This window comes from Neolamprologus brichardi, chromosome 16, assembly GCF_056152115.1.
Source record: "Neolamprologus brichardi isolate AB-2024 chromosome 16, ASM5615211v1, whole genome shotgun sequence".
In the NCBI taxonomy this organism is placed as follows: domain Eukaryota; kingdom Metazoa; phylum Chordata; class Actinopteri; order Cichliformes; family Cichlidae; genus Neolamprologus; species Neolamprologus brichardi.
Genome location: NC_142119.1, coordinates 32,768,526 through 32,790,906, shown reverse-complemented (window position 1 = coordinate 32,790,906; position 22,381 = coordinate 32,768,526). Strand labels below are relative to the sequence as shown.

The following is a 22,381-nucleotide window of genomic DNA, read 5'->3' as shown; positions in this document are numbered from 1 at the left end:
AATCTTTTTATCAGCTTCCCTATAAAGCTCACAAGCAGCCCTGCAGTGTAGCGCAGCAGCCAGCGGCACCGCCACCAGGCCTGACTCTGCACGTCTTCCATCTGCTAATTGTGTTTAGTGAGGCCAAGCTGGAGGCGCCGCTGCTTGAAATTAGTCGAACCTGTAGGCATGTTTTCCCCACACGGTACCTTTGGTTAGGTAGCTGCGGTTCAGGCTGAAATGGTAGAAATGTGTACGGCTGTAATTATATGTCTTTCACAGTCCATTAACTGAACTGCTACCCTTTGCGTCTGAATTCTCACGATGGAGGGATGGGTAGAAATACTGCAGAGCCTAATGCTATTCTACAGCAGCAATAAGCTCCAAACCCAAAGTGACTTCCTCTCCACCTCACTGCCTCCAACTGTTTCCCCCCTTGCTCTTTAGTGGTAGCAGTGGGAGCTGTCACTTCTCTTCCTGTTGTTACTCGGCCACTCAGCAGAGCCCCAATTACCAGAAAACCACTGCCCGCTCCCCGAACAGGCCAGGTCACACTCGGTTAGCTCGACGGTAACTTTACACTCATGACCGCGGAGAGAAGTTAGCCAAGCTTAGCGGCTGCTAATGTGCAGCATACTCCCCAGTGAGTCGCATGAAAACAGGACATCAAAGCTCTGTCTTCATTTTTCTCCTGCTTTTGGAATCCAGTGTTGTATTTATAATTACATAAAGGCTAACTTCTTCACAGGTAAGCACGAGTTTAGGGATGCAGCATTAGCTTAACCTCCTAGGACCTGGCGTCCACATATGTGGACATCACATTTTGGGTTATTTAGACCAAAATACTCAATTTTGCTCTACAAGGGCCTGATATCCACTTACAAGAACATTATACTGCCTCTGTTCTATCAAAATTTTAAACGAATATCCTCATATGTGGCTCTTATTTTTCTTAAAAACAAAAATAAGGTAAAAAAAAGCTGGTAATTCTTTGTTTTTACATTCATCGGGCCCCAATATGCCCAAATATCAAAGAGAAATTAAAAATGCATGCTCTGGAAGAGTTTGGGTCTTAGGAGGTTAAAGCATTAGCTGTTCAAGCACTGTATCTACGGTAAATGATCGTGACTATCCTGATGTTTAATTAGCAATTAGACAATACGCTCATTCAAATGCAGACTGGCCTAAGTAACTTCTGTCACATGCACATCTTCTTTCTTTCTTTAATCTTTGCCCTTGCTCCAAAAACAATCTGCACCCTTACAGACTGATCTCTTAAGCTCAGACAGCATAAAAAAGATGATTCTCAATGACGATCGCATTAGCAGCGATGAAAAGAACTTTTGTGTACAAGAACACACGTACGTGACCTGATGCTCCAACCCATGAAGTCTCACGGGGACACATCAAAGTGATAAAGCACTTCAATAACACCTATTATTTATGGAGGTTTGGGCTGCCACCTGACTGCAACAGCTACAGGGAACACAACTCGGGCTGCTGTTACCACACCAGCAGACACATGCACACAGAAGAAGAAAGAGTCTTGTTTCCATCATCTCAGATGGCATTGTACAGATGTGCGTTTATTTCTTTACCCTCACCATAAGTACAGCTTACCTACCATCAGACCGGATTTGGAACTGATGCTTTATGATAAATTATGGATACCTGATTTTTGTCCCCAAAATGAGTGCAGAGCTCTGAAGTTTAACTGATGACACATGCAGGCTTCATCCCTGCAATGTGGGTGCACTGACACAAATGTAGTCTTTTCTTACTCCACGAGGTGGTGCCAAACCTAACATCAGTTTCCATTGTCCTACACAGTTTACACAGTGTTCACAGCTAATAGAGCAAAGTCAAACAAACTGTGTGTTAAGAACAGACTAGAACTGTTACAAAGTGGGACTGAAAAAGACATAAAGAGAAAGATTTGGGATCTGACAAACACGATCAGAGTTCCAGATATTAAATCCACATCAAGTGCATCATTTCTGTTTAAAAAGTAACCAGACATCCATCTGGTTAGTAAAGCTCTGTGGTTTAAGGCTGAGACGGCCAAACCCTTCACTCCAACTCCAGTTCAGCCACCAGTCTAAAAGACAGAGGGCGTTAAATGCTGTAAAATTTCTAAGAGAAGCAGGTAAGCTTAATCAGTATCAGTATAAAAATGGTCACAGTAGTAACTGTTGGTCTCACAGCTGTTTTGGTCTTATAAAAGTCTTTAGACAGTTTTGTCCTTTTTCTCAAAAAGAGAACTCAAAGTTGTGCTACATGAAACAATACTAACATGTTGAATATTCTTCACAATAATAGACAAAAAAACCAACAACACACGAATACGTGTGTGTCTTCCTGGGTCTTGTGAATCAATTAATGCCTCGCTGACTGCATCAGTCATCAAACTGGGCTGTGTGTGATCTGTGAAGTAAAATGAGTTCGATGGCCCTGGATCACGGATGGATACATGGATCCTGTACGTAGAAGCAGGTGAAAAATATTCTGTCAAAACAGCATATAGCTCGTTGCCATGGCAGCGTCTGCACTTCCCCCTACCTCTTCTGCCACTGTCTGTGAGTGGGCAGCGCCGTTCAGGATTAACTTGGATTAAACGTCTTTTATTCAGCACTTCTGCTGCAACTTCCTTACGTGCGTTTAACAGTGTGTAGATTATATGTTAATTGTACATATTAGCTGCTCCCAGCACCTCTACCTCCCCCACACAAAAGGTGTGAGGGTGTAAAAACTTCCCGAGCTATTGAGCACGGACAGCAGATGCTGCGGCTTCACTCACAGGCTGCTAAACTACAATAATAAGCTCAGATCTGGCAAGTCTGTGTTCTCAGTTGTGTTGAGATACTTTAGTTCAGTCAGTTCATCGAAGAAATGTGTTGTGATTTCACAGCAATCAATAATCGACAGCAGAAAGTCTACATGTTGCTAATTTTGTAAGTTAATATAACCGGGTTCAGATTGTTTACTAATAATCAGTAATAGCAGCATTTGAAGGCTTTCAAAGTCCAGTTTCAATTAGAGATGGCACGATACCACTTTTTTATGTCTGATACCGATATCATAAATTTGGATATCTGCCGATGCCGATATGAATCCGATATAGTGTGTTTTTTAATCAATAAAACTGTTTTTTTAATATCTTGCTGCATTTTGTATAAGTTCATACTCAAGGTTAAATAAACAACAACACTAAAGCTATTCTGTTATACCTGTATGTAAAAAATACACTGCACCCAAAATATTTCATAGTTCAGCAACACTGATCAATCTAATAAACTTAAACCTGCTCCATCCTCCCTATTCTGGTATTTTAAAGAGTACTTAGCAGAAATCTTAAGCAACCTAACTAATAGGGTTGCAAACTCCCAGCAAAAAAAAAACAAAACAGGGAACCACCCCCCACCCTCCACCTCATGATGCTTAATCGACGTAATCAACTTTAATTTGATGCAGTGTGGAAAAAAAATGCACAGAAATAAATTATTTTTCAAGAATAATTAAATAGATTCAACATCTTTCTTCAACAGAAGTGCAGACTGCACAGATGGTACCTTCCCAAAGGAAAAGGTACTATAGCTTACTAGGGTATATTAGACTTAACAGTTACTATACACAGTAATGGACTTCTATACATTTTACATCAGATTAAAACTTTGGGTGTAAGAGTCAGATAATTATTTATTAAAGGCTAGATATTTTAAATGAGAATAAGAAAGAAAAGTATGTCTTTGTGCCCCCTTTTCCCTGTTCATGCCCTATCGGCCCCCCTGGCTAAACTTTGCTTGATCCGCCCCTGCACAGTTACAGCCGTCAGCTGTAGAAAAAGATCCTGGTGTAGAAAGTAATATTAAATAAATTCTAACAACAGCTTATCAAGCTTAATAGTGCTGCTGTTGTTCAGCCGCTGGTTTCCTCTTTCTGGTGCAAAGTGGGCCGAAAACAAACAAGAGAGACGGACTCACGACAGAAAAGCCGATCAGCTGATCATTGATCAGTTTCATGATTGAAGTAGCAGCAAGAGAGAGAGAGAGAGAGAGAGAGAGAGGCAGTCGCTCCATATATTGGTTCTTAAGCTTAACGTGGGAATGCTTTACAAACATTCAGAGATGAACTTACACACTTGCTTTACTTCTCTCTGGGAAAACTTTCTCGGAGATGAAATGCTGGTTTGGTAGCGAGGCTCCAAATACACACAGCCGCTCTATCACGTGATGCATACTGCTGCGACGTGCTACGGTTATGAGCCGAGTTACACCGTGTCGCAAGTTTTGTGAGGTGCTTTTTTTATATTTAATGGATCGGATTACATTTTTTATTTCTCTCTGATATCCGATCCAGTAATTTGGGTCAGTATCGGACCGATACCGATACGTAATATCGGATCGGTCCATCTCTAGTTTCAATCACCAAAATACTGTCTGAAACAAAAAATACATTAAACACTAATGAAATATGAATTGGGCCTCACGGGGCAAACATCCATTGTTTTTGTGGAGACTGTTGAGAAAATGCATTGTTTGAAGCTCTCTGAGTGCTCAGTCAGACTGCTCTAAAAATGCCAGACCCGCTCCTCCCCGTGACTGACCAGCCCCTGATCGTTACCTGACGTTGTCGTGCTTTTGGATGTAGATCTTGTGAAACATCATGTCTTCCTGCTTGGCGTTTATGTCAGCTTTCATCTCCATGGCAACATGGCGAGGAAGCACTGAGAGCAGCAGACGTTCCTGCAGGAAAGAGAAGGAGCCGTAAGTTCAAAAGGTCAAGTGAGCGTGTTAATAGATGAGGATTGTAGCCACATTACGGGAGACTCAATCTGAATAAGTAAAGAAAGAAACGCTGATTCCAATTTGCCAGTGCGAGCTCAAAGTCATTTAGAGAGGGCCGTGAGAAAGCTGCAAAACTTGTCACTGCTTTAGTGCGACCTGAGAATATTTGTCCCAAGGTCATTTGTAGTTGTGCTGATTAACTTGCAATATAAAATCTGGACATTTTGTTCCCATTGTTCAAAAATAATAATAATAACAGTATAACCTTCAAAATGCCAAAGACAGCACGACCTCTTTCTTTGCTGCTATGATGAAAAAATACGAGCTACACTCTCAACAGTGAGAGCTGTATATTTTTACTTTTCAATTTTTGGGAATGTCAGGAGACATGTAAAAGACACATATGCAGCTGAAAGTAAAAAATAATAAAAACCTATACCAAAACAAAACAATAAGCAGTTTTAATTCCTTCATTGTTGGATTTGCAGGTGAATGACGTGAGAAAATGAGACGAGTTTCAACCTGAACAAATTTAATTTAAAATTATAAACGAATAGTCTGTACTGTATAAAAATGTCACACTAAATTATTAAGGTGGCAATAATACTTCTTCACTAAAAATTCTCTCTCACCCTGCAGCTCATTTCCTTTTCTTTCTTCTTTTTTCCAATAACCATCAGTTCTATATCAGTCTTTGGCTATGCATGCGTCTCATGTTTGCACAGTATCCCCTAATCTCTTTGCACCACACGCTTCTTGTTTAATTGTTTGCTTTGTTGTTTAATGGCGGCTGGCAAAAAGCTTCTAAGTGCATTAACGCAATCTTCTGGTGGGCATAGGACACCACTACAGGGAGAAGGTAAACAAGGGCGATATTTTAAGACGAGAAATAATCACAGAATCATAACTTGACTTTGAACCTGTTAATATTACGACCGTCCCTGTGAACACAGTTCCTGTCTACTGTTGATTGTTTGATATAGCGATATAGATGTGTACTCACTATAAAACTTTGTGGCGTTTGACATAATTTTGAAGCACATCAGGGCTGGGATGACATTATTATATGTGAACCATTTCTTTAATAAACAGTTTGCTTGATTTAATCAAACAAACTTTTCTTTTGTCACCAGAGCTTTCTTTCTCTCTCTCACCTGCTGCTGATTTTCCCTCTGGGAGTGGAGGCGAGCCTGGATGCATTCCCTGGTCTCCTGAAAGGCTTGCCTCTGGGAACCCTCAGCAGGGTAATGGGTGCACACGCCCACGATGTTGGTGCAGGAAAAGATCAGCACATTGGACACTATCTGTGGAAGAAGGTGGGAGTGAGAACAGGGTTTCCATGTGAGCCAGGGATGAAACGCTCCTACTGTTGCTTGTCATTTCCCTTTCTCCCTACAACGTTACTGAAAACTGACTCTTGGCCAATCAATCAAGAACATAAGTAGGTGCAGCTCACTTAGAGTGAGCTATACAATACAGACAAGTGAGGTCAAAAGTAACCTCGCAGTATAGAGCAAATGTCTTTTGGAGGACCGAAACACAAAATGACTCAAAGAAAATACAGAGAATACATGTGCGTGCTGCTTCATCTCCTCAGGTCTGGGTGAAACTTTGGTGCCGCGATATGAAAGCAGTGTTTCTTCATTGCACCTTCGTGTCGCTCACGAGTCGCGCGTCTGAAACTGCTTGTTCTACTCGCTGTACAAGACTTGCTAACATATGACGGCCAAAAACAGAAGGAGGCGCAGTGCTAAACTCGGCAGGTGTTATTAATATTATGCAAAACTGCACCTGGCACAGAGATCTTAAAAAAGCAACGGAAACAGCACTAGCAGATGGAGAGGTGTGATCCACACAAGCTACTGAAACTTCAGATGAAAAACGAAAAATGAAGGGAAAATATGTTACAGTACTTAAGTAATGTCTGGAAAAGGATTTTTACACTCATACAATCATTCACCCTACAGATTAATTTGCTATTGCTATATTTCTTATGTTTGCTTTCATGGAAGAAAATTGCTAGTATTTAAGTTGAATCTTTTCTTTTTAAATCACAGTAAGAAACTGTATTTGGTGTGCAAATGATTATACAGTCGTCAGAATATTAGTTTGGGCTATTTTCAGAGTGGGGTGGTGATTAGTAAGACGTCACAGCGAGAAGGTCCTGGGTTTGAGTCCACCATCTTTCTGTGTGGAGTTTACATATTCTGTCCAAAGACATGCAACTAGTGGGCAGTGTTGGGAAGGTTACTTTTAAAATGTATTCCATTACAGAATACAGAATACATGCCCCAAAATGTATTCTGTAACGTATTCCGTTACGTTACTCAATGAGAGTAACGTATTCTGAATATTTTGGATTACTTAATATATTATCATGCTGTTTACAACTACATGAATGTGATTTATTACTGTTACTGAAGGTCCGCGGCTCCGAACCGTAGTAAAGGGACCTCTGGCTAATACAGTGGGTTCTGTGTCGGCTCGTAGCTGAAAACTAGCTTTACTTTGTTGTCTGGGTCAACTTTGCTAGCAGAGACAGAGAGAGGCGTTGAAAGGCTGCTCCAACAGAACTTATTGTTTTTGGAGGAAAACACGAACACGGTGTACAGTCGAGTCTTAATAGCTTACTTACAACTGGGCTCGTCAGGCTCTCTTCTTGGCTGCAGTGGTTATTATTATATTTACATGCTTCCAGCTCCCGTTTTTGCTCGATGACAGCTCGTACTTTTCCTTTTTCTCCCTCCCTCGCTCACAGACACATAACGGGTATGGCAGTCCATTCTCCCTGCAGCACGGACTACACTGCCCATGATGCTACATTCTTTAGAGCTATGCCTGTAGCATTCTGCCTGTTAGCTTAGCACAACAACAGGCGCTCTCTCACCCAGGAAACACAGAGAGAGAGAGAGCGTCACCCTGTAACCATGGCAACCGTAACGCTGCCGCCTGGAACAACAGAACGTAGCTGTCAAACAGAACCCAAACAGTCCTGACCCGCCACAATATGAAACAGGAAAGTACCGCCGTGTAATCCATTTATTTCAACAAAGTAACTGTATTCTAAATACCACCTTTTTAAACGGTAACTGTAACGGAATACAGTTACTCATATTTTGTATTTTAAATACGTAACGGCGGTACATGTATTCCGTTACTCCCCAACACTGCTAGTGGGGTTGAGTCAACTGGTGATTCTAAGTTGGCCCAATGGTGTGAATGAGAGTCCCGCCGTCTCTCTGTGTTAGCCCTGTGACTGAAGACCTGTCCAGGGTGTAGGTGTACCCTGCCGCTCGCCCTGTGCCAGCTGGGATATGATTCTGAGAATCCAATAAATCCAATAAACTATTTACAAGCAAAAATGCTAAACTTCTTAGTAAAAATTCTTAACTTATGACCAAAAATGGCCTCACGAGGTTATAGTGACCTTAGCCTTGGAATATCACAGTTTTTTTTATCAGTTCTTTGGATCCAAGTGAATGCTGTATCAGCTCCAGAAGAAATTCCCTCAAGGCAGGAGCGACAGATGGACAAACAAAGAAGACATTTAAAGAAGTCAGTGGATAAGCTGTGGACTATTTTCTGACTTTTTATTGACCAAATATAGTCAATTATAGTTATAGTGCTAATAAAAAGCTGCCCATATGGAAAAGAAATAGTAAAAACTTATATGACTTAACTCATTAAAGTGGCCACTTTCATGAGTAAATCATATAAGGTTTACATGATTTACTCATGAAAGTGGCCACTTTCTCATTACTTTCATATATTGTTTTAGTAAGTATCCAAAACATACAAGTTTCATTATATAATTTTTCAAGGGATCTTATATCTGTTTTTACTCTTGTATGCTTTTCATACAAGTTTCACACAAGACAGATACAAACTTTATAAGATTTATATATATCTTTTCCATATGGGTGCAGAGGGGTAGAATGGTGAGTTGCGATAATGAGAAAGTGAATAGCTGATCAAAACTTTTAGTAAGTATGATCTGAAATATGTAGTTAAAGGCAAACATTTTACACGAATATTAAGTGTTTCTTTTTTAGAGTCTAAATGAAAATGCAAAGTAAGGATATTTACACTTTACATATGCAAAAGAGACATAAACGACTTGACAAAGGTAGAAAGCGGTGTATATTTTCCACATGTGCCTTTGTTTTCCCTCTAAGAGCAAAGGCACTCTTTGTTTCCATGAGCTCCACTGATGCACTTCCTTCTCCTCAGGCAGGACTGAGGTGTCACAACCTGCTTTTTTGACTTTGACACAGCTTCCATCAGATTATCCACCTAAAACCCCGACAAGGCGCTGTCTTGTTTCTGATTAGAAGATTCAACAGAGGCCAACTCACATGATCCCAGTGTGAATGTTTGCATGTGATGAAGCAGAGATAATCAGTGTGTTTATCAGTGGCACGGCACTAACACGGGGACAAAAACAACACTTTCCAAAGCTGCCATCATAAACAGCAAAAACGTACAAAAACTAATTGGTGGTTTTAAACCCAGATCTGCTCTCAGTGTCGAAGACCACGAGAAAGAGTTAACACGGTTAAGTCTTGTTAACCGTGTTAACTCTTGTTAACCGTGTTAACTGCCTCTGTTCAGATAAAATTTGCATAAGCCGAGTCTATAAAATCTATTATCTAACGTTTAACATGTAACATCATCCTGACATTTTTAAGGCACCTGGTTTACTGCTAGCTTTCTCTACCCTGACTTAAAAACAAAACACAAAAAGCATTAATTGTTAGTCATGGAAATGACTAAAGCTACGTTCACACTGCAGGTCTTAATGCTCAATTCCGATTTTTTGATCAAATGTGATTTTTTTGTCTGCTCGTTCACACTACAAATAAAACGCGACAGCAAACGCGCTCTAGTGTGAACGCTCAAAGCGGCCGCATGCGCAAAAGAAGACGTCACACACAACGCGCTCTGTTTAGACCCAGAGCAACAGTATTGTTTGACTGATGCCCTTAATATAAAGACTTCGGACTTCACGTTTCCCAATTTTTGCTTTAAGTTATTTTGTTATTTACATAATAATGTAAATAACCTAATAATGATCCTTATTGCTGTTTTAGAGGAGCGGAGCTTCAAAGGATAGTTGCAGATTTCTGTCAGAATCTGCAGATTATACAGTACAAATAAAATGTTCACGTTTCTCCAACGTTGTCTTCCCAACAGTTTCACCGGATGGCCAGGAAGCGTTCGCGATGTCTTCTCCGGCGCTGATAATCGGCGTCTGTCTCGTGTCAGTGACGTAAAAGACGGATTTAATGCGACTTGACCGTTCAAACAGCAGTCGCTTTCTAAAACATCGGATATGTATCGGATTCAGGACCACATACGAAAGTGACCCAGATCGGATTTGAAAATATCGGATTTGTGCCGTTCACACTGTCACACCATGATCGGATATGGGTCGCATAGGGTCAAAAAAGTCGGATTTGATGCGCTTTTGCCTGCAGTGTGAACGCAGCCTAACTGGGCTTTTGATGCAGGATAAAGACTTCAGATCGTTTGCCATTGCTGCTAAGTCACAAGATGAAAGGAAATTTGACATTAGATGAAAGTAAAACTGAACCTCTTCAATATGGCTATTTGCATTATTAAGATACACCTTCATCCTCTAACCAGGCTTTCAGCTTACGCGTACACAAACACTGACACATGTGTTTTATGATCCCTTTGTGAACGGGATCATAAAGCAGTATATGACTCAGAAATAAAGTAAGGTTTACAGAGAAAACTGATTACTGAGCTGCTGCATTTAATGCAGGCTTACTGTAGTGACACACTGTCCAGTTATGTTAGTATCCAACAGTTAGTAGAACAGGAGAGAGAGCTGTTCATCTGTGGGAAACCCTGTTCTGAGGCGCGTTTCCACATCTAGGCCTTACGAAAACTCGATTTATTTTATTTTATTTTTTTAATTTACAGGAAAAAAGGCGTCTCCGGGTTTCATGGACTTTGTCCAAGTTTCCACCTATCAAACAGCTTCACAAGTTGCCGTGTGCCCAAAGCACCAGTGCTAAAAGACATTGTTTCCATTCAGTTGCAGGCATACAGTGAGTCCTGGGACTGGCAGCCAGCAGCAAGCCACAGCCAGTGGGCCATTCTTTTCTCAGAGTTATTTAATGGGTTGAATCAGCCAGCTGAATCACATTAACACCACAGGCCTCAGTGTTGCCGGAACAAACACAGCACGTCTTTATCAAGTCAAAAACCCCTCAGCAGGTCTCCATGCAAAGGAAAAAAAAGGGAAAAAACAACCAGACTCATAAGGAGGAGTGGCTGGCGGAAAGCAAACCTGGAAGTGAGACACAGCCAACAACAAAAAAAAGAAAATGAGGCATGAGACATGAAAGGTGCTGAATTTAGAAAAGGTTGCTCTTTGCCATTTCTGCTTCTTGTCTAACTGAAACACTGTTTAGATGAACTGGACCAAACCAAAGAAGACTAATGACTTTTTAGATAAAGTCAAGAGTTGAGAAGTCCTCCTGCACACAAAGGTTTGTTTCCCATCATGTTCCAGCTACTGGTCTTTCAGCTTTTTCTGCTGATCCTTTATCATAAATAGGGATGGGTACCGGTATCCGGTGCCATGATGGCACCGGTTCTGACATAAACGGTAGTAACCAGACCGAAAAGCAGCGCACATTTCAGTGCTTTTTTTTTCCTGAGATGTCATACACTTTAGATTCTAGCCAATCATTTTACGTTTCCGAGGATAGTAGGCGGGTCCAGGTACGTACGTTCTTTTAGAGCAGAGCTACAGATTAAAAATGCCCAAGACGAAGCGGTCAAAAGTCTGGCTGTACTTCACAGCAAAAGATGCAAACTCAGCAGCTGCAACAAGTGCTTTAAGGTGATACTGTGATACTGTCAAAGGAGGTAACACCTCAAATCCGATGCACACCTGGCGATGCATAGCGGTTCTTTTAAAAGCCGAGAAATGCGCGTATTTGATAGCTTGCTGCGAGACCTCACACCGAGCACATCTACTGCGGGTGTGGTGCCTGTTATCGGACCCGGAGTTAGCAACATCCCCCAAAAACCCGAAGAGGAGAGTCCTGGCCCCTAGCCCTGCCAGTGTAGCAGAAATGATGAGGATGATGATGCAGCAGCAGCCGTTCTTCTCTGTGTGAGTAGCTTAATGTTGTTCGTGTGTAATTTACGTTGAGTAGGCTAACCACGTTATTACATTAATGCATGTAAGGTGAACTAGCAAACACCGTCATAGCTACATGCAGCTGTCTTCTTGTTTGATGGCAGATACTCCCTTCACCCTGGCCAAAAAGGCTAAAATGACCAAAGAAAAAGTGGAAAACAGTTAAACATGAGAGGTTTTTGGACAAAGTTTGTGGTTTTTCCATTGATTAAGCTGCTTCCAGCCAAGAGTGATACCATATATGCCCCATAGCTGCAGAAAAGGCTAACATTGTTATCTTTTTACAAAAAAACAGCTGAACATGAGAGGTTTTTGGACCAATTTTGTGTTCTCCATTCTTTAAGCACCGGCACCGTTTCAAAAGTACTGGTTTGGTACTGGTATCGGATAAAACCTAAACGATACCCATCCCTAATCATAAATACTCAAACTGTTACAGTGAATTACATCTATAAACTTTACTCAGTGCATGCATATGAACATGTTTAGATGTTCCTAAAACCTTTACAGAAAAGCTGAACGAAAAAAAATGAACGAAGAACTGAACTGATTTTATGATCCAGTTGAAAAAGTCTTTTTTTTATCCAAACCTTTCTTGGAAACGGGTTGTACAAGACTAAAGTATCAAATTTTGCATTCAAATTATTTTCCTTCTTCAACTAATATTACATGCAAAAATAATAATAATACTAATTTTGTGCTACAAAACTTTAAATCTGAAAGTTTTTCAAAGACCCTGACATCACACAAGTGAATACGGGTGTATTTGACAGCTGGATCGAAAGCATTTATGTTTGTGAGCCTGAGAGGGTCTCGTTTGCATAACAAATGTGTCTGAATTTACAGTGGAGTGAGTGCTTATTAGCTGTACGAACAATTGCCGTGTAGCATAGCTGCAGCCTCGCTGCTACAGTAGGGTGTCGAGATTTGTATGTTTCCCAACACTCTTGCTAGAAAACGCGTGTTGCTGTTTGAAATTTGACATTTAAAAGCTGGGCTCTTGCTACCTGTGGCGTAGCTGGTTAACGTCACTCTAATTATGATTTACTTGAAGCTAACCAGCCAGCTAAAGCTGCTCATGGATCTCCACGGAGCCCTTGTAGCATCCCGCCCCCACACTGCCATAGAAACAGCACGGATCACATAAAGTCTTTCAACAGGTCAATAGAAATTTTCCCCAGCGGCAGTCTTATTCTATTAATACTGCCGGCACTCACCCAGACCTTATTTGGAAACCTATGGGCTTTTCCTCACCACAGAGGGAAAGTGAGAGTGCAAAAAAAAGGAAAAAGAAAGAAAAAAAGGGATCCCATGTTTAAAGCGGAAATCATCCCCAGGGAAGAACACAGACATCTATCGTCTAATAACTACAGAGGAAAACATAGCCAGCCTAAATTCAGCTCAAAGCCCCCACATGATCAAGGACCTGTGATGCTGCCGCAAGCAAGACGCTGAGCATCATCACACAACAGGCAGATTTCAAGCTAGGTAAGAAAAAGCAGATAAGACACTCCTGTTTTATCCTCGTTTGAGGGATCAGCTGATTGATGGAGGCCACTGCAGCAATCAGGACCAGTCAATAGACAGGTTGCATGTAGAAAACAGTCAATACACTCAGTGTGTCTCTGTGAGGTCTCATTTGTAAACAGGGCCAAGCAGCTCACAAACACATTATCACAAGAGGTTCATAAAACAAAAGGAGAGATTTATGGGAAATCAGATACACAGCATGTGATTTACTGCATGCATAAATGAACATTTTACAGTTTTACAACTATTGCTAACTTTTCCCAGAAAGCTGCATTATTTTTGAACTGATTTCATTCTGCGAGAACAGTTTGCTAATTTAAAGATGATTGAAATTATAAGAATCTTGTCAAAATTTCTAGAAATCAAACTGGACTCAAAAGACTTTTTTTACTCCTCCAGAAATCAAGTTCAGATGGTTTTTCTTCACATGACAGAATGAGCATCACAAGATACAGATGACACACAACGCAATGTGAGCAGCGAGCATCTCTGAAAACCAGCGACAGAAGCGAACAAAGACCTGAAGATGAGCCCTTTAGTTTAAAGTCCTGATACAGCATCAACAGATTTACTTAATTACTTAAATGTGCTTAAACTACAAGGTGTTTTTAATACTTTGTCTACTGTCTAATGGGCTGTATTTGGGTGCAGTTGTTTCAATATGTGCACTAAAAACTATTTGTTTTAAACACTGGTTTATTGTGATTGTAGTGAATTTTGTTGTCCATGTCATTAATTTTTAGTCACTTTGAGCTGTTTTTCTTGAATGCAATACATCAAATTGAGCATGAGCACATTTGCAAATATATACTAAATATATAGTTATTAATAACTGCAAAATCATTACTGGAAAACTATATTATCAACCTGCAGTCTTACTCTTATCTTCCTCTTGTCCCAAAGCATCACATGTTCATCACATGAATATGTTTCCTGTATCTTTTGCAGTCATAAAGCAGAAACATCGTTCATTTTATTAGGTTGACAGTGAGATAAACCAGCGGGAGCAAACCATACAAAAACATTATATTTTCTCTAACTTGGTTAAAAACGGTGCAACAATATCACCAAGAAATAAGCCAACCTTTGACATTAGTGACTGCACATGCGATGCATGCATAACTTTTACTTTTTTTTAAGTAGGTGATTAATAATTGCCAGCAGAGGCCATAAAAAACTGAGTAAGGTGTCAATATTTACCCACTAGTCTCCCACACCTATCTTTTTTATTGCTTCAGAGGTGTCAGATTTCCTCTCTACTCGTGAGTTTTAGCTATGCTTCTAGTAGACTTTCCATATATGTTCATGTATTTCAAAGATACCTGATATAGTGTTTGTAGCAACAGCTAACATCCAGCCTTGACCAAAATGATGTTTTTCATACGCTGTTTCAAATCCATTTGACTTTCTCTGCAACTAGTGCTGGTGTAAGGCAATATTTTGCATAATATAAGCACAACTTCACAGAATTTGGCAAAGAGTACTATAACAAGTTTGGCTTCGATGGCAGACACTTTCAGTTCATCTCATAGATGTGATGCCTTTGTAAATAATGTGATGGGGCAAAAAGCTAATTGATTAAAGCTGAAGAAAGGTCCCGAGTGCGTCAGCAAATGGAACAGTGGCAAAATCGAAAACCACTAGTTTAATTCCATCTCATCCAAGAATGCTTACTGTACCACTTTGCAATGCAACAGCAAATAAGCAACTGCAGCTTCTGAAGGGAAAGTAAGCTGCCAAGGAATTAGGCAAACTAAAATGTGCTATAAGGAGCAACAGAGCTTACTCAAGCATTCTGGACACCAAGTAAATCAATAAATAAACTAGTGATTTACTCATATTTATGATCACTGAGCACAGATTCATTTTAAAATTCTAATTATTTTGAGGGAAAAGTCAGCGAAAGGAATAAACAGTCTCACTGCCGTGAAACACTGTAGGTCTAATTATACCTTTAATTATGATTAAAATATCATATTACAAGTTTACACCCCCTTTGGTTAGAACACTGAAGTACATTGTGTGCTGTAAGGATAAATGCAGGTCATGTGCTGCATGCTGATTACTGTGAGCAGCCCGCTGCCAGCCTCATTCTGCAGGGCAGTGTACAAGAGGGTGAAAGTCTCTCACGTGATAGCCTGCAGTTGTTTGTTGCCGGATTTCCCCTCAAAAGCTGTCAGCTGGTACATTAATGCCTTGGTAACCAGGAACAGACCTAAGAACCAAACTGCACGGACCAAAGACAGACTTTGTCACACCAGATGCGAACAAATGCAGACAAGTAAACGCAATTCGTGGTGCATAACAGTTTTTCTTTCATACGAGCTGCCGTTCATACGCGTGTCTACAAAACTAAATGTCGATTTAAAATTAAAAGCAACCATCAAAAAGAAGTTCTTCAAATTCATAATCACGAAGGCTACAGCTGTGAATTGATCAACTTTCAAAGTTGTGACAAATAACGACTTTAGCAGCGTTTCTGGAGAACACATTTTTGCCCTCACAAGACAGCAAGCAGCAGGAGAATAACAGGAAATATGTGAAAAGAGAAACCTGCAGTGACAGACGGACGACTAGTCTGGAGCTTCTTCAAAAAAGTGAAGCTGCTAAGAGAAACAGAAAGAGTACAAAAAAACTGATTATTACACAAACTTCATGAGCACAATGTGGACTATTATTTGAAGCCTTAACCCTGGCATCTTTGGAGTTCTTGTCTCGTTTGGGGGGGATGAGGAGCGCAGGAGTCCTAAGTTATCAGCTATATCAGTGTTAGCAGTGTTGGGAAGGTTACTTTTAAAATGTATTCCATTACAGAATACAGAATACAGAATACATGCCCCAAAATGTATTCTGTAACGTATTCCGTTACGTTACTCAATGAGAGTAACGTATTCTGAATACTTTGGATTACTTAATATATTATCATGCTGTTTACAACTACATGAATGTACTATTGCTGTGATTTATTACTGTTACTGAAGGTCCGCGGCTCCGAACCGTAGTAAAGGGACCTCTGGCTAATACGTCGGTTCAGTGTCGGGCTAATAGCTGAAAACTAGCTTTACTTTGTTATCTGGGTCAACTTTGCTAGCAGAGACAGAGAGAGGCGTTGAAAGGCTGCTCCAACAGAACTTATTGTTTTTGGAGGAAAACACGAACACGGTGTACAGTCGAGTCTTAATAGCTTACTTACAACTGGGCTCGTCAGGCACTCTTCTTGGCTGCAGTGGTTATTATTATATTTACATGCTTCCAGCTCCCGTTTTTGCTCGATGACAACTCGTACTTTTCCTTTTTCTCCCTCCCTCGCTCACAGACACATAACGGGTACAGCAGTCCATTCTCCCTGCAGCACGGACTACACTGCCTATGATGCTACATTCTTTAGAGCTATACCCGTAGCATTCTGCGCTTAGCACAACAACAAAAAGCCGCTCTCTCACCCAGGAAACACAGAGAGAGAGAGCGTCACCCTGTAACCATGGCAACCTAAACGCTGCCGCCTGGAACAACAGAACATAACTGTCAAACAAAACCCAAACAGTCCTGACCCGCCACAATATGAAACAAGAAGTACCGCCGTGTAATCCATTTATTTCAACAAAGTAACTGTATTCTAAATACCACCTTTTTAAACGGTAACTGTAACGGAATACAGTTACTCATATTTTGTATTTTAAATACGTAACGGCGGTACATGTATTCCGTTACTCCCCAACACTGAGTGTTAGCTATATTTGTTAGCAAAGTGCATCCATTATCTGCTACACTTTTTCACATCCTTGTTTAGTTATGTACAGGCGACGCACGTTGCTGCCAGTGCCCACATGATCTAATTACCAGTTATACATTAAAATGCAAATTCTGTGCCTCAGCTTTAAACAGGTGAGGTATTTAAAAAAAACTTCCTCTGCACAGCTGTCACAAAAAGAGAAAACAGAGGCTTTTTAAATTGAGCATTATAATGCACCACTCTGTGGGGGCTGGCTTGTATTTGGAGCCAGTCTCAAGTGTTTCACAAGATGGTGAAATCCTCACGTGGGCCACAGAGGTGGATATAGGGTTAACACTCTCGACAAAGTGGAGCTTTTGGGCATAACGAATGACGATTGCACACCTAGGCTGGGGTGACAATAAATGCTTGTCTCTTTGGTCAGCTGGACTCTGATGAAGATACGGCACAGCTGAAATGTTAGCCTGTTTGTACAATTACAGGCTGAATTAATCACTGCGCTGGAGTCTCGCTCTCTGAGAACAAGAACAGCACTTCATTTGGAGGCGTTGATGGAGCATCACAAGCCACAGACTCAGACATGAAAGCTTTTCATTGTTTTAATCCCCTTCCCGACAACTCGACTTAAGTCTTGATAGAGACTCGAGAAACTGATTCTGAACTCGTGTGTGAAAACACCCTTCATCGTGCCTCTTGCCCGTCCTTGGACTTCCAGGGTCCCGGCGTGAGAACATCTCTAGAACCTAAAGACAAATTCCAATATAAACAGAATGTGAAGTGTAAGCCATTTAAACTGAGTTAGTCTCCAACTGCAAACAGTTCTGGAGTTTTTCCTTAACACACTGTAGCAAAATTGCTTTCAAGCAGCCCTGATGCTTCACAGGAGACGCTGAACTCCTGGTTACTGAAAGGTCAACGTGTGAGTCATGCCTTTGAAGAAGAAAGACAAGCCCACCGATGAACAGAAGAAAAAGCATGTTTAATTTTTCATCTCACGCTTCAAAAGAGAAATGACAGTGAGGGGACACGACTAACTGTAGATTCTTCCAAATATAGCGTCTGGATTTTAACGCAGGTCACATGGGAGACAAAGCTGTATGGCAGTCTTTGATGTCAACGCCTTGCACTCAAATCTATTCCCCTGCAATGCTTTGAAAACTCTTGCAGGAAACAAATCCATTTTTAATAGTGAGGTATGTCAGCTTTGACGAAAGGAAGAAATGACAACGCGGTTTTCTTTGGCTGTACAGGTTTATTCAGAGCTGTGCAGTCAAGGATTCAGACCCCATCTTACCTTAAATGCTTCCTTATGAAATAGTCTACAACAATCAGTGTTGGGAAGGTTACTTTTAAAATGTATTCCACTACAGATTACAGAATACATGCCCCAAAATGTATTCTGTAACGTATTCCGTTACATTACTCAATGAGAGTAACGTATTCTGAATACTTTGGATTACTTAATATATTATCATGCTGTTTACAACTACATGAATGTACTATTGCTGTGATTTATTACTGTTACTGAAGGTCCGCGGCTCCGAACCGTAGTAAAGGGACCTCTGGCTAATACGGTGGGTTCTGTGTCGGGCTCGTAGCTGAAAACTAGCTTTACTTTGTTGTCTGGGTCAACTTTGCTAGCGAGAGACAGAGAGAGGCGTTGAAAGGCTGCTCCAACAGAACTTATTGTTTTTGGAGGAAAACACGAACACGGTGTACAGTCGAGTCTTAATAGCTTACTTACAACTGGGCTCGTCAGGCTCTCTTCTTGGCTGCAGTGGTTATTATTATATTTACATGCTTCCAGCTCCCGTTTTTGCTCGATGACAGCTCGTACTTTTCCTTTTTCTCCCTCCCTCGCTCACAGACACATAACGGGTATGGCAGTCCATTCTCCCTGCAGCACGGACTACACTGCCCATGATGCTACATTCTTTAGAGCTATACCTGTAGCATTCTGCCTATTAGCTTAGCACAACAACAACAAAAAGGCCTCTCTCACCCAGGAAACACGCAGAGAGAGAGCGTCGCCCTGTAACCATGGCAACAGTAACGCCGCCGCCTGGAACAACAGAACGTAGCTGTCAAACAAAACCCAAACAGTCCTGACCCGCCACAATATGAAACAGGGAAGTACCGCCGTGTAATCCATTTATTTCAACAAAGTAACTGTATTCTAAATACCACCTTTTTAAACGGTAACTGTAACGGAATACAGTTACTCATATTTTGTATTTTAAATACGTAACGGCGGTACATGTATCCCGTTACTCCCCAACACTGACAACAATAGCACAAATATCCGGTAACGTCCCCATCACCTTATTACTGGAGAAGCCATGAGCTTACATAGAAAAAAGAGAAATGGCCTGAGAAGGCGTCCCCTTGTCTGCCTCAATGATAAAACACAATGAGAAAGCCTAATGTGTGTCCTGGGACAGCTGGTGCTGTAATAATACTTGTCATGCATTCTCTGGGCTATTGCCACAGAAACTGTTTTTCAGACAGATACATGGCAAAGCCTTTCAGTTTGAAAACGGAGAGTGATGTGTGATCTGAGCAAATGCACAAAATTTAGAAAGTACAAGATTACAACATAGAGCGTGCAGCGCATTAGCAGACAAGTCTCTGGTACTCGGTGTGTGTCAACAAAGAAGGAGTCTAGGAACAGTACTGAGCTGAGTCACCTGTGTTTTTGATGAGCTCAGAGCCCGATGTGCAATCGCTCGAGTTACATCGGTCCAATAGAGGAAAACAGGAGTTGATTGAAGCTGAGGAAAACGAATAAAGCATGAGGCGCTGCACCACCAGTGTAGACGGATGGATTGAATCAAACGGGAGCACAACTGTTCAATCACATGACAGAAACGTGTGTCTCAGACGCTTTCTGTGTAGACGGTGCTTTCAAATTTAATGAAGGAGTTGAACATTTTAGCAAACGCGCTCTTATGTCTACAAAGCTCATCTCAAACAGACCGTAAGCACTTCGGATAAACAGTGGAAGCAGAAGATAACAGGTAGAATAACTGCAAAGACTGTGAACCAGCTTCTCTAATCTCACCTAATATGCTGTGCTTTCACAGGGATTTAGATGCTGAGGCTCAGACAGGCCTCATGTATTTCACATTTAAAGAGCTATACAGAGCTTTAGTGGTAATAATAGAGACTTAAAGTCAGTAAAGAGAAGTATTTATGCATGAATCTGCTTTTTACAGTCGATAAATGCCATCCTGTTTCACGTTACTATAAACACGGAGGTTACATCCATAATGGAAACTGCAAGACAGATGTCAGCGACGATTCTATTTCCACCACAATAAAGATAACGGCACTGAGCTTATTATTCAAAATATATTCACAACATGCTGTCAAATAAGCATTTGCAAGCAGTGAATGAGGTGGTTGTCGTCTCTCTGCACGTCTAACACTCAGGGTCATCTTCAGTTGTTTGTGGTAACTCTAAGAACTCATGATATCACGAGTGGGCCTTATTGTATCAGGTTAAAGTATTTCCATTCAGTTTCAAGCATAGCTGGAATCTCAACAACCCGAGAGGAGTTGTTCAAATATACAGAAAAGTATGTATGAGGACACTGCCGTGGTTATGATTTGTATTTTTGTGTTCTATAAATACACATTCTCGTGATATATGTGATTGAATGTAACCCAGAGAATGACTAAAGCATGCTAGACCTTGATTTTCATAAATGCACATGATAAGAAAGTAATTTCCATGCAAGTATGCAATTGGACATGCACCAAATGTACTTGAAGCCAAACATGTGACTGGACATACTGTGTTTGTCTTGCAAACACAACTGAGCAAAGCGGCTGAAACGATTCACAGATCACAGTTGTACCCCAATCCTTGAGTTTTAGTAGAGTTTGATGGTTGGTGGATGTCTTGGTCCAGACTGAATTGTCATTGGATTTACTGTAATCAATTTTGGTGGAAGTGATTAACTGACTTTTGATGATCTGCTGACTCTGACGATCCCTGGATTTTTGCAAGAAGGTTTATTGCAACGTCAAGAAGTTGATCCAATATCTTAAGATGTACTAGCATCCTCTAAAAAGGCGTCCATGGCATAAAAGCACAGGGCTGGAAAATAACCAATAAACACTTCAATTTAAAAAAAGAAAGCAGTCATTCTTGTTTAGTGGATAAATTACAAAATCCTAGTTTGGTTAAGCTTTTTTTTATTGTTATGGATACGGACAAGGTCTTCTATGAAAACTCACAGACTGGTGCACTGAAGTGAAAAACAATGCAGACAGACTAGTCAGTGAAAAAGTGCGTTAAGTGGCTAAAAACAGAAGATCGTGAGGAATGGGAATCGAATCAATAAAATCGATTAGTTTGCTTATTTGTTAGTTATAATAGAGTCGTAGGGTTTGGTTGCTTCCCCCAAAAGTGTGGCCAGAGCAGAAAAAGCTTGCGAAACCCTCCAAATGCGTCTACCTTTTAAAAACATTTTTGTTTAGTGAGCAGCCATAGATCGTAGGACTCCACCTGCACATAGGTGTTACACCTGGGAGTTCAAGACAATCTGAGCAAAGAACGAGGAGTAGAAAGGTACGGACGAATAAAATTCCAGCTCCATGTTTGGTTCCCAAAGTGGCCACAGCATGAACTCTGAGACCTGTATGTGTTATGTGTTGTGTATAACTGCGCTATATCCACTCGGTTCACAGTTTTATCTACACAGCCTCGTTCTTCCGTGTCTGCCCGTCTGTTGCGTTTGGGTGTCTGATAGCCATCTGGGGCTAGCGGACAGTTCTGTCTGAGTGATCAAACACACCCACGCTGTGATTTCCACAGCGCCAAGCCAAAACAGACTGGAAGCCCTCAGAGGCTGTTGGACTGAGTCTCGGTTACAACTGGCCTGTTCAGTGACAGTTTACACTGTAACACCTTTCAAAATATGCCAACTGCACTGCTGAGCCTGCCAAAACCCTTCAGACTGTTGTTCGGTTGTGTCAACATTCCCTCGCAAACATATCTCCGCATATCTACAACTGCATATCTGCAAAATACCAAGTGAAGTGTGCCTGGTACAAAAGAGGAACTTTATAATGACCTTTTGGTGCTATTAAGATATCGTCTTCTTTTAACATAATTTGAACAGGGCACCACTCGTAAAGCTTCGCCGCATGTGATCTCAGGCGTATCTC

The 22,381-nt window shown here is 41.0% G+C and overlaps 1 protein-coding gene across 2 annotated transcripts in view; it reads right to left on the bottom strand.

The window, feature by feature from the left end:
- Positions 1 to 22,381, bottom strand: part of adcy5 (adenylate cyclase 5) — a 113,262-nt gene that overhangs the window by 50,217 nt on the left and 40,664 nt on the right. For both annotated transcript variants that reach the window (XM_087830220.1, XM_087830221.1), the window contains exons 2-3: positions 5,918 to 6,067; positions 4,600 to 4,721 (exon numbers count right to left, since the gene is read on the bottom strand). In XM_087830220.1, the coding sequence (XP_087686346.1) occupies positions 4,600 to 4,721; positions 5,918 to 6,067 (272 nt within the window). The remainder of the gene's footprint in view (positions 1 to 4,599; positions 4,722 to 5,917; positions 6,068 to 22,381) is intronic.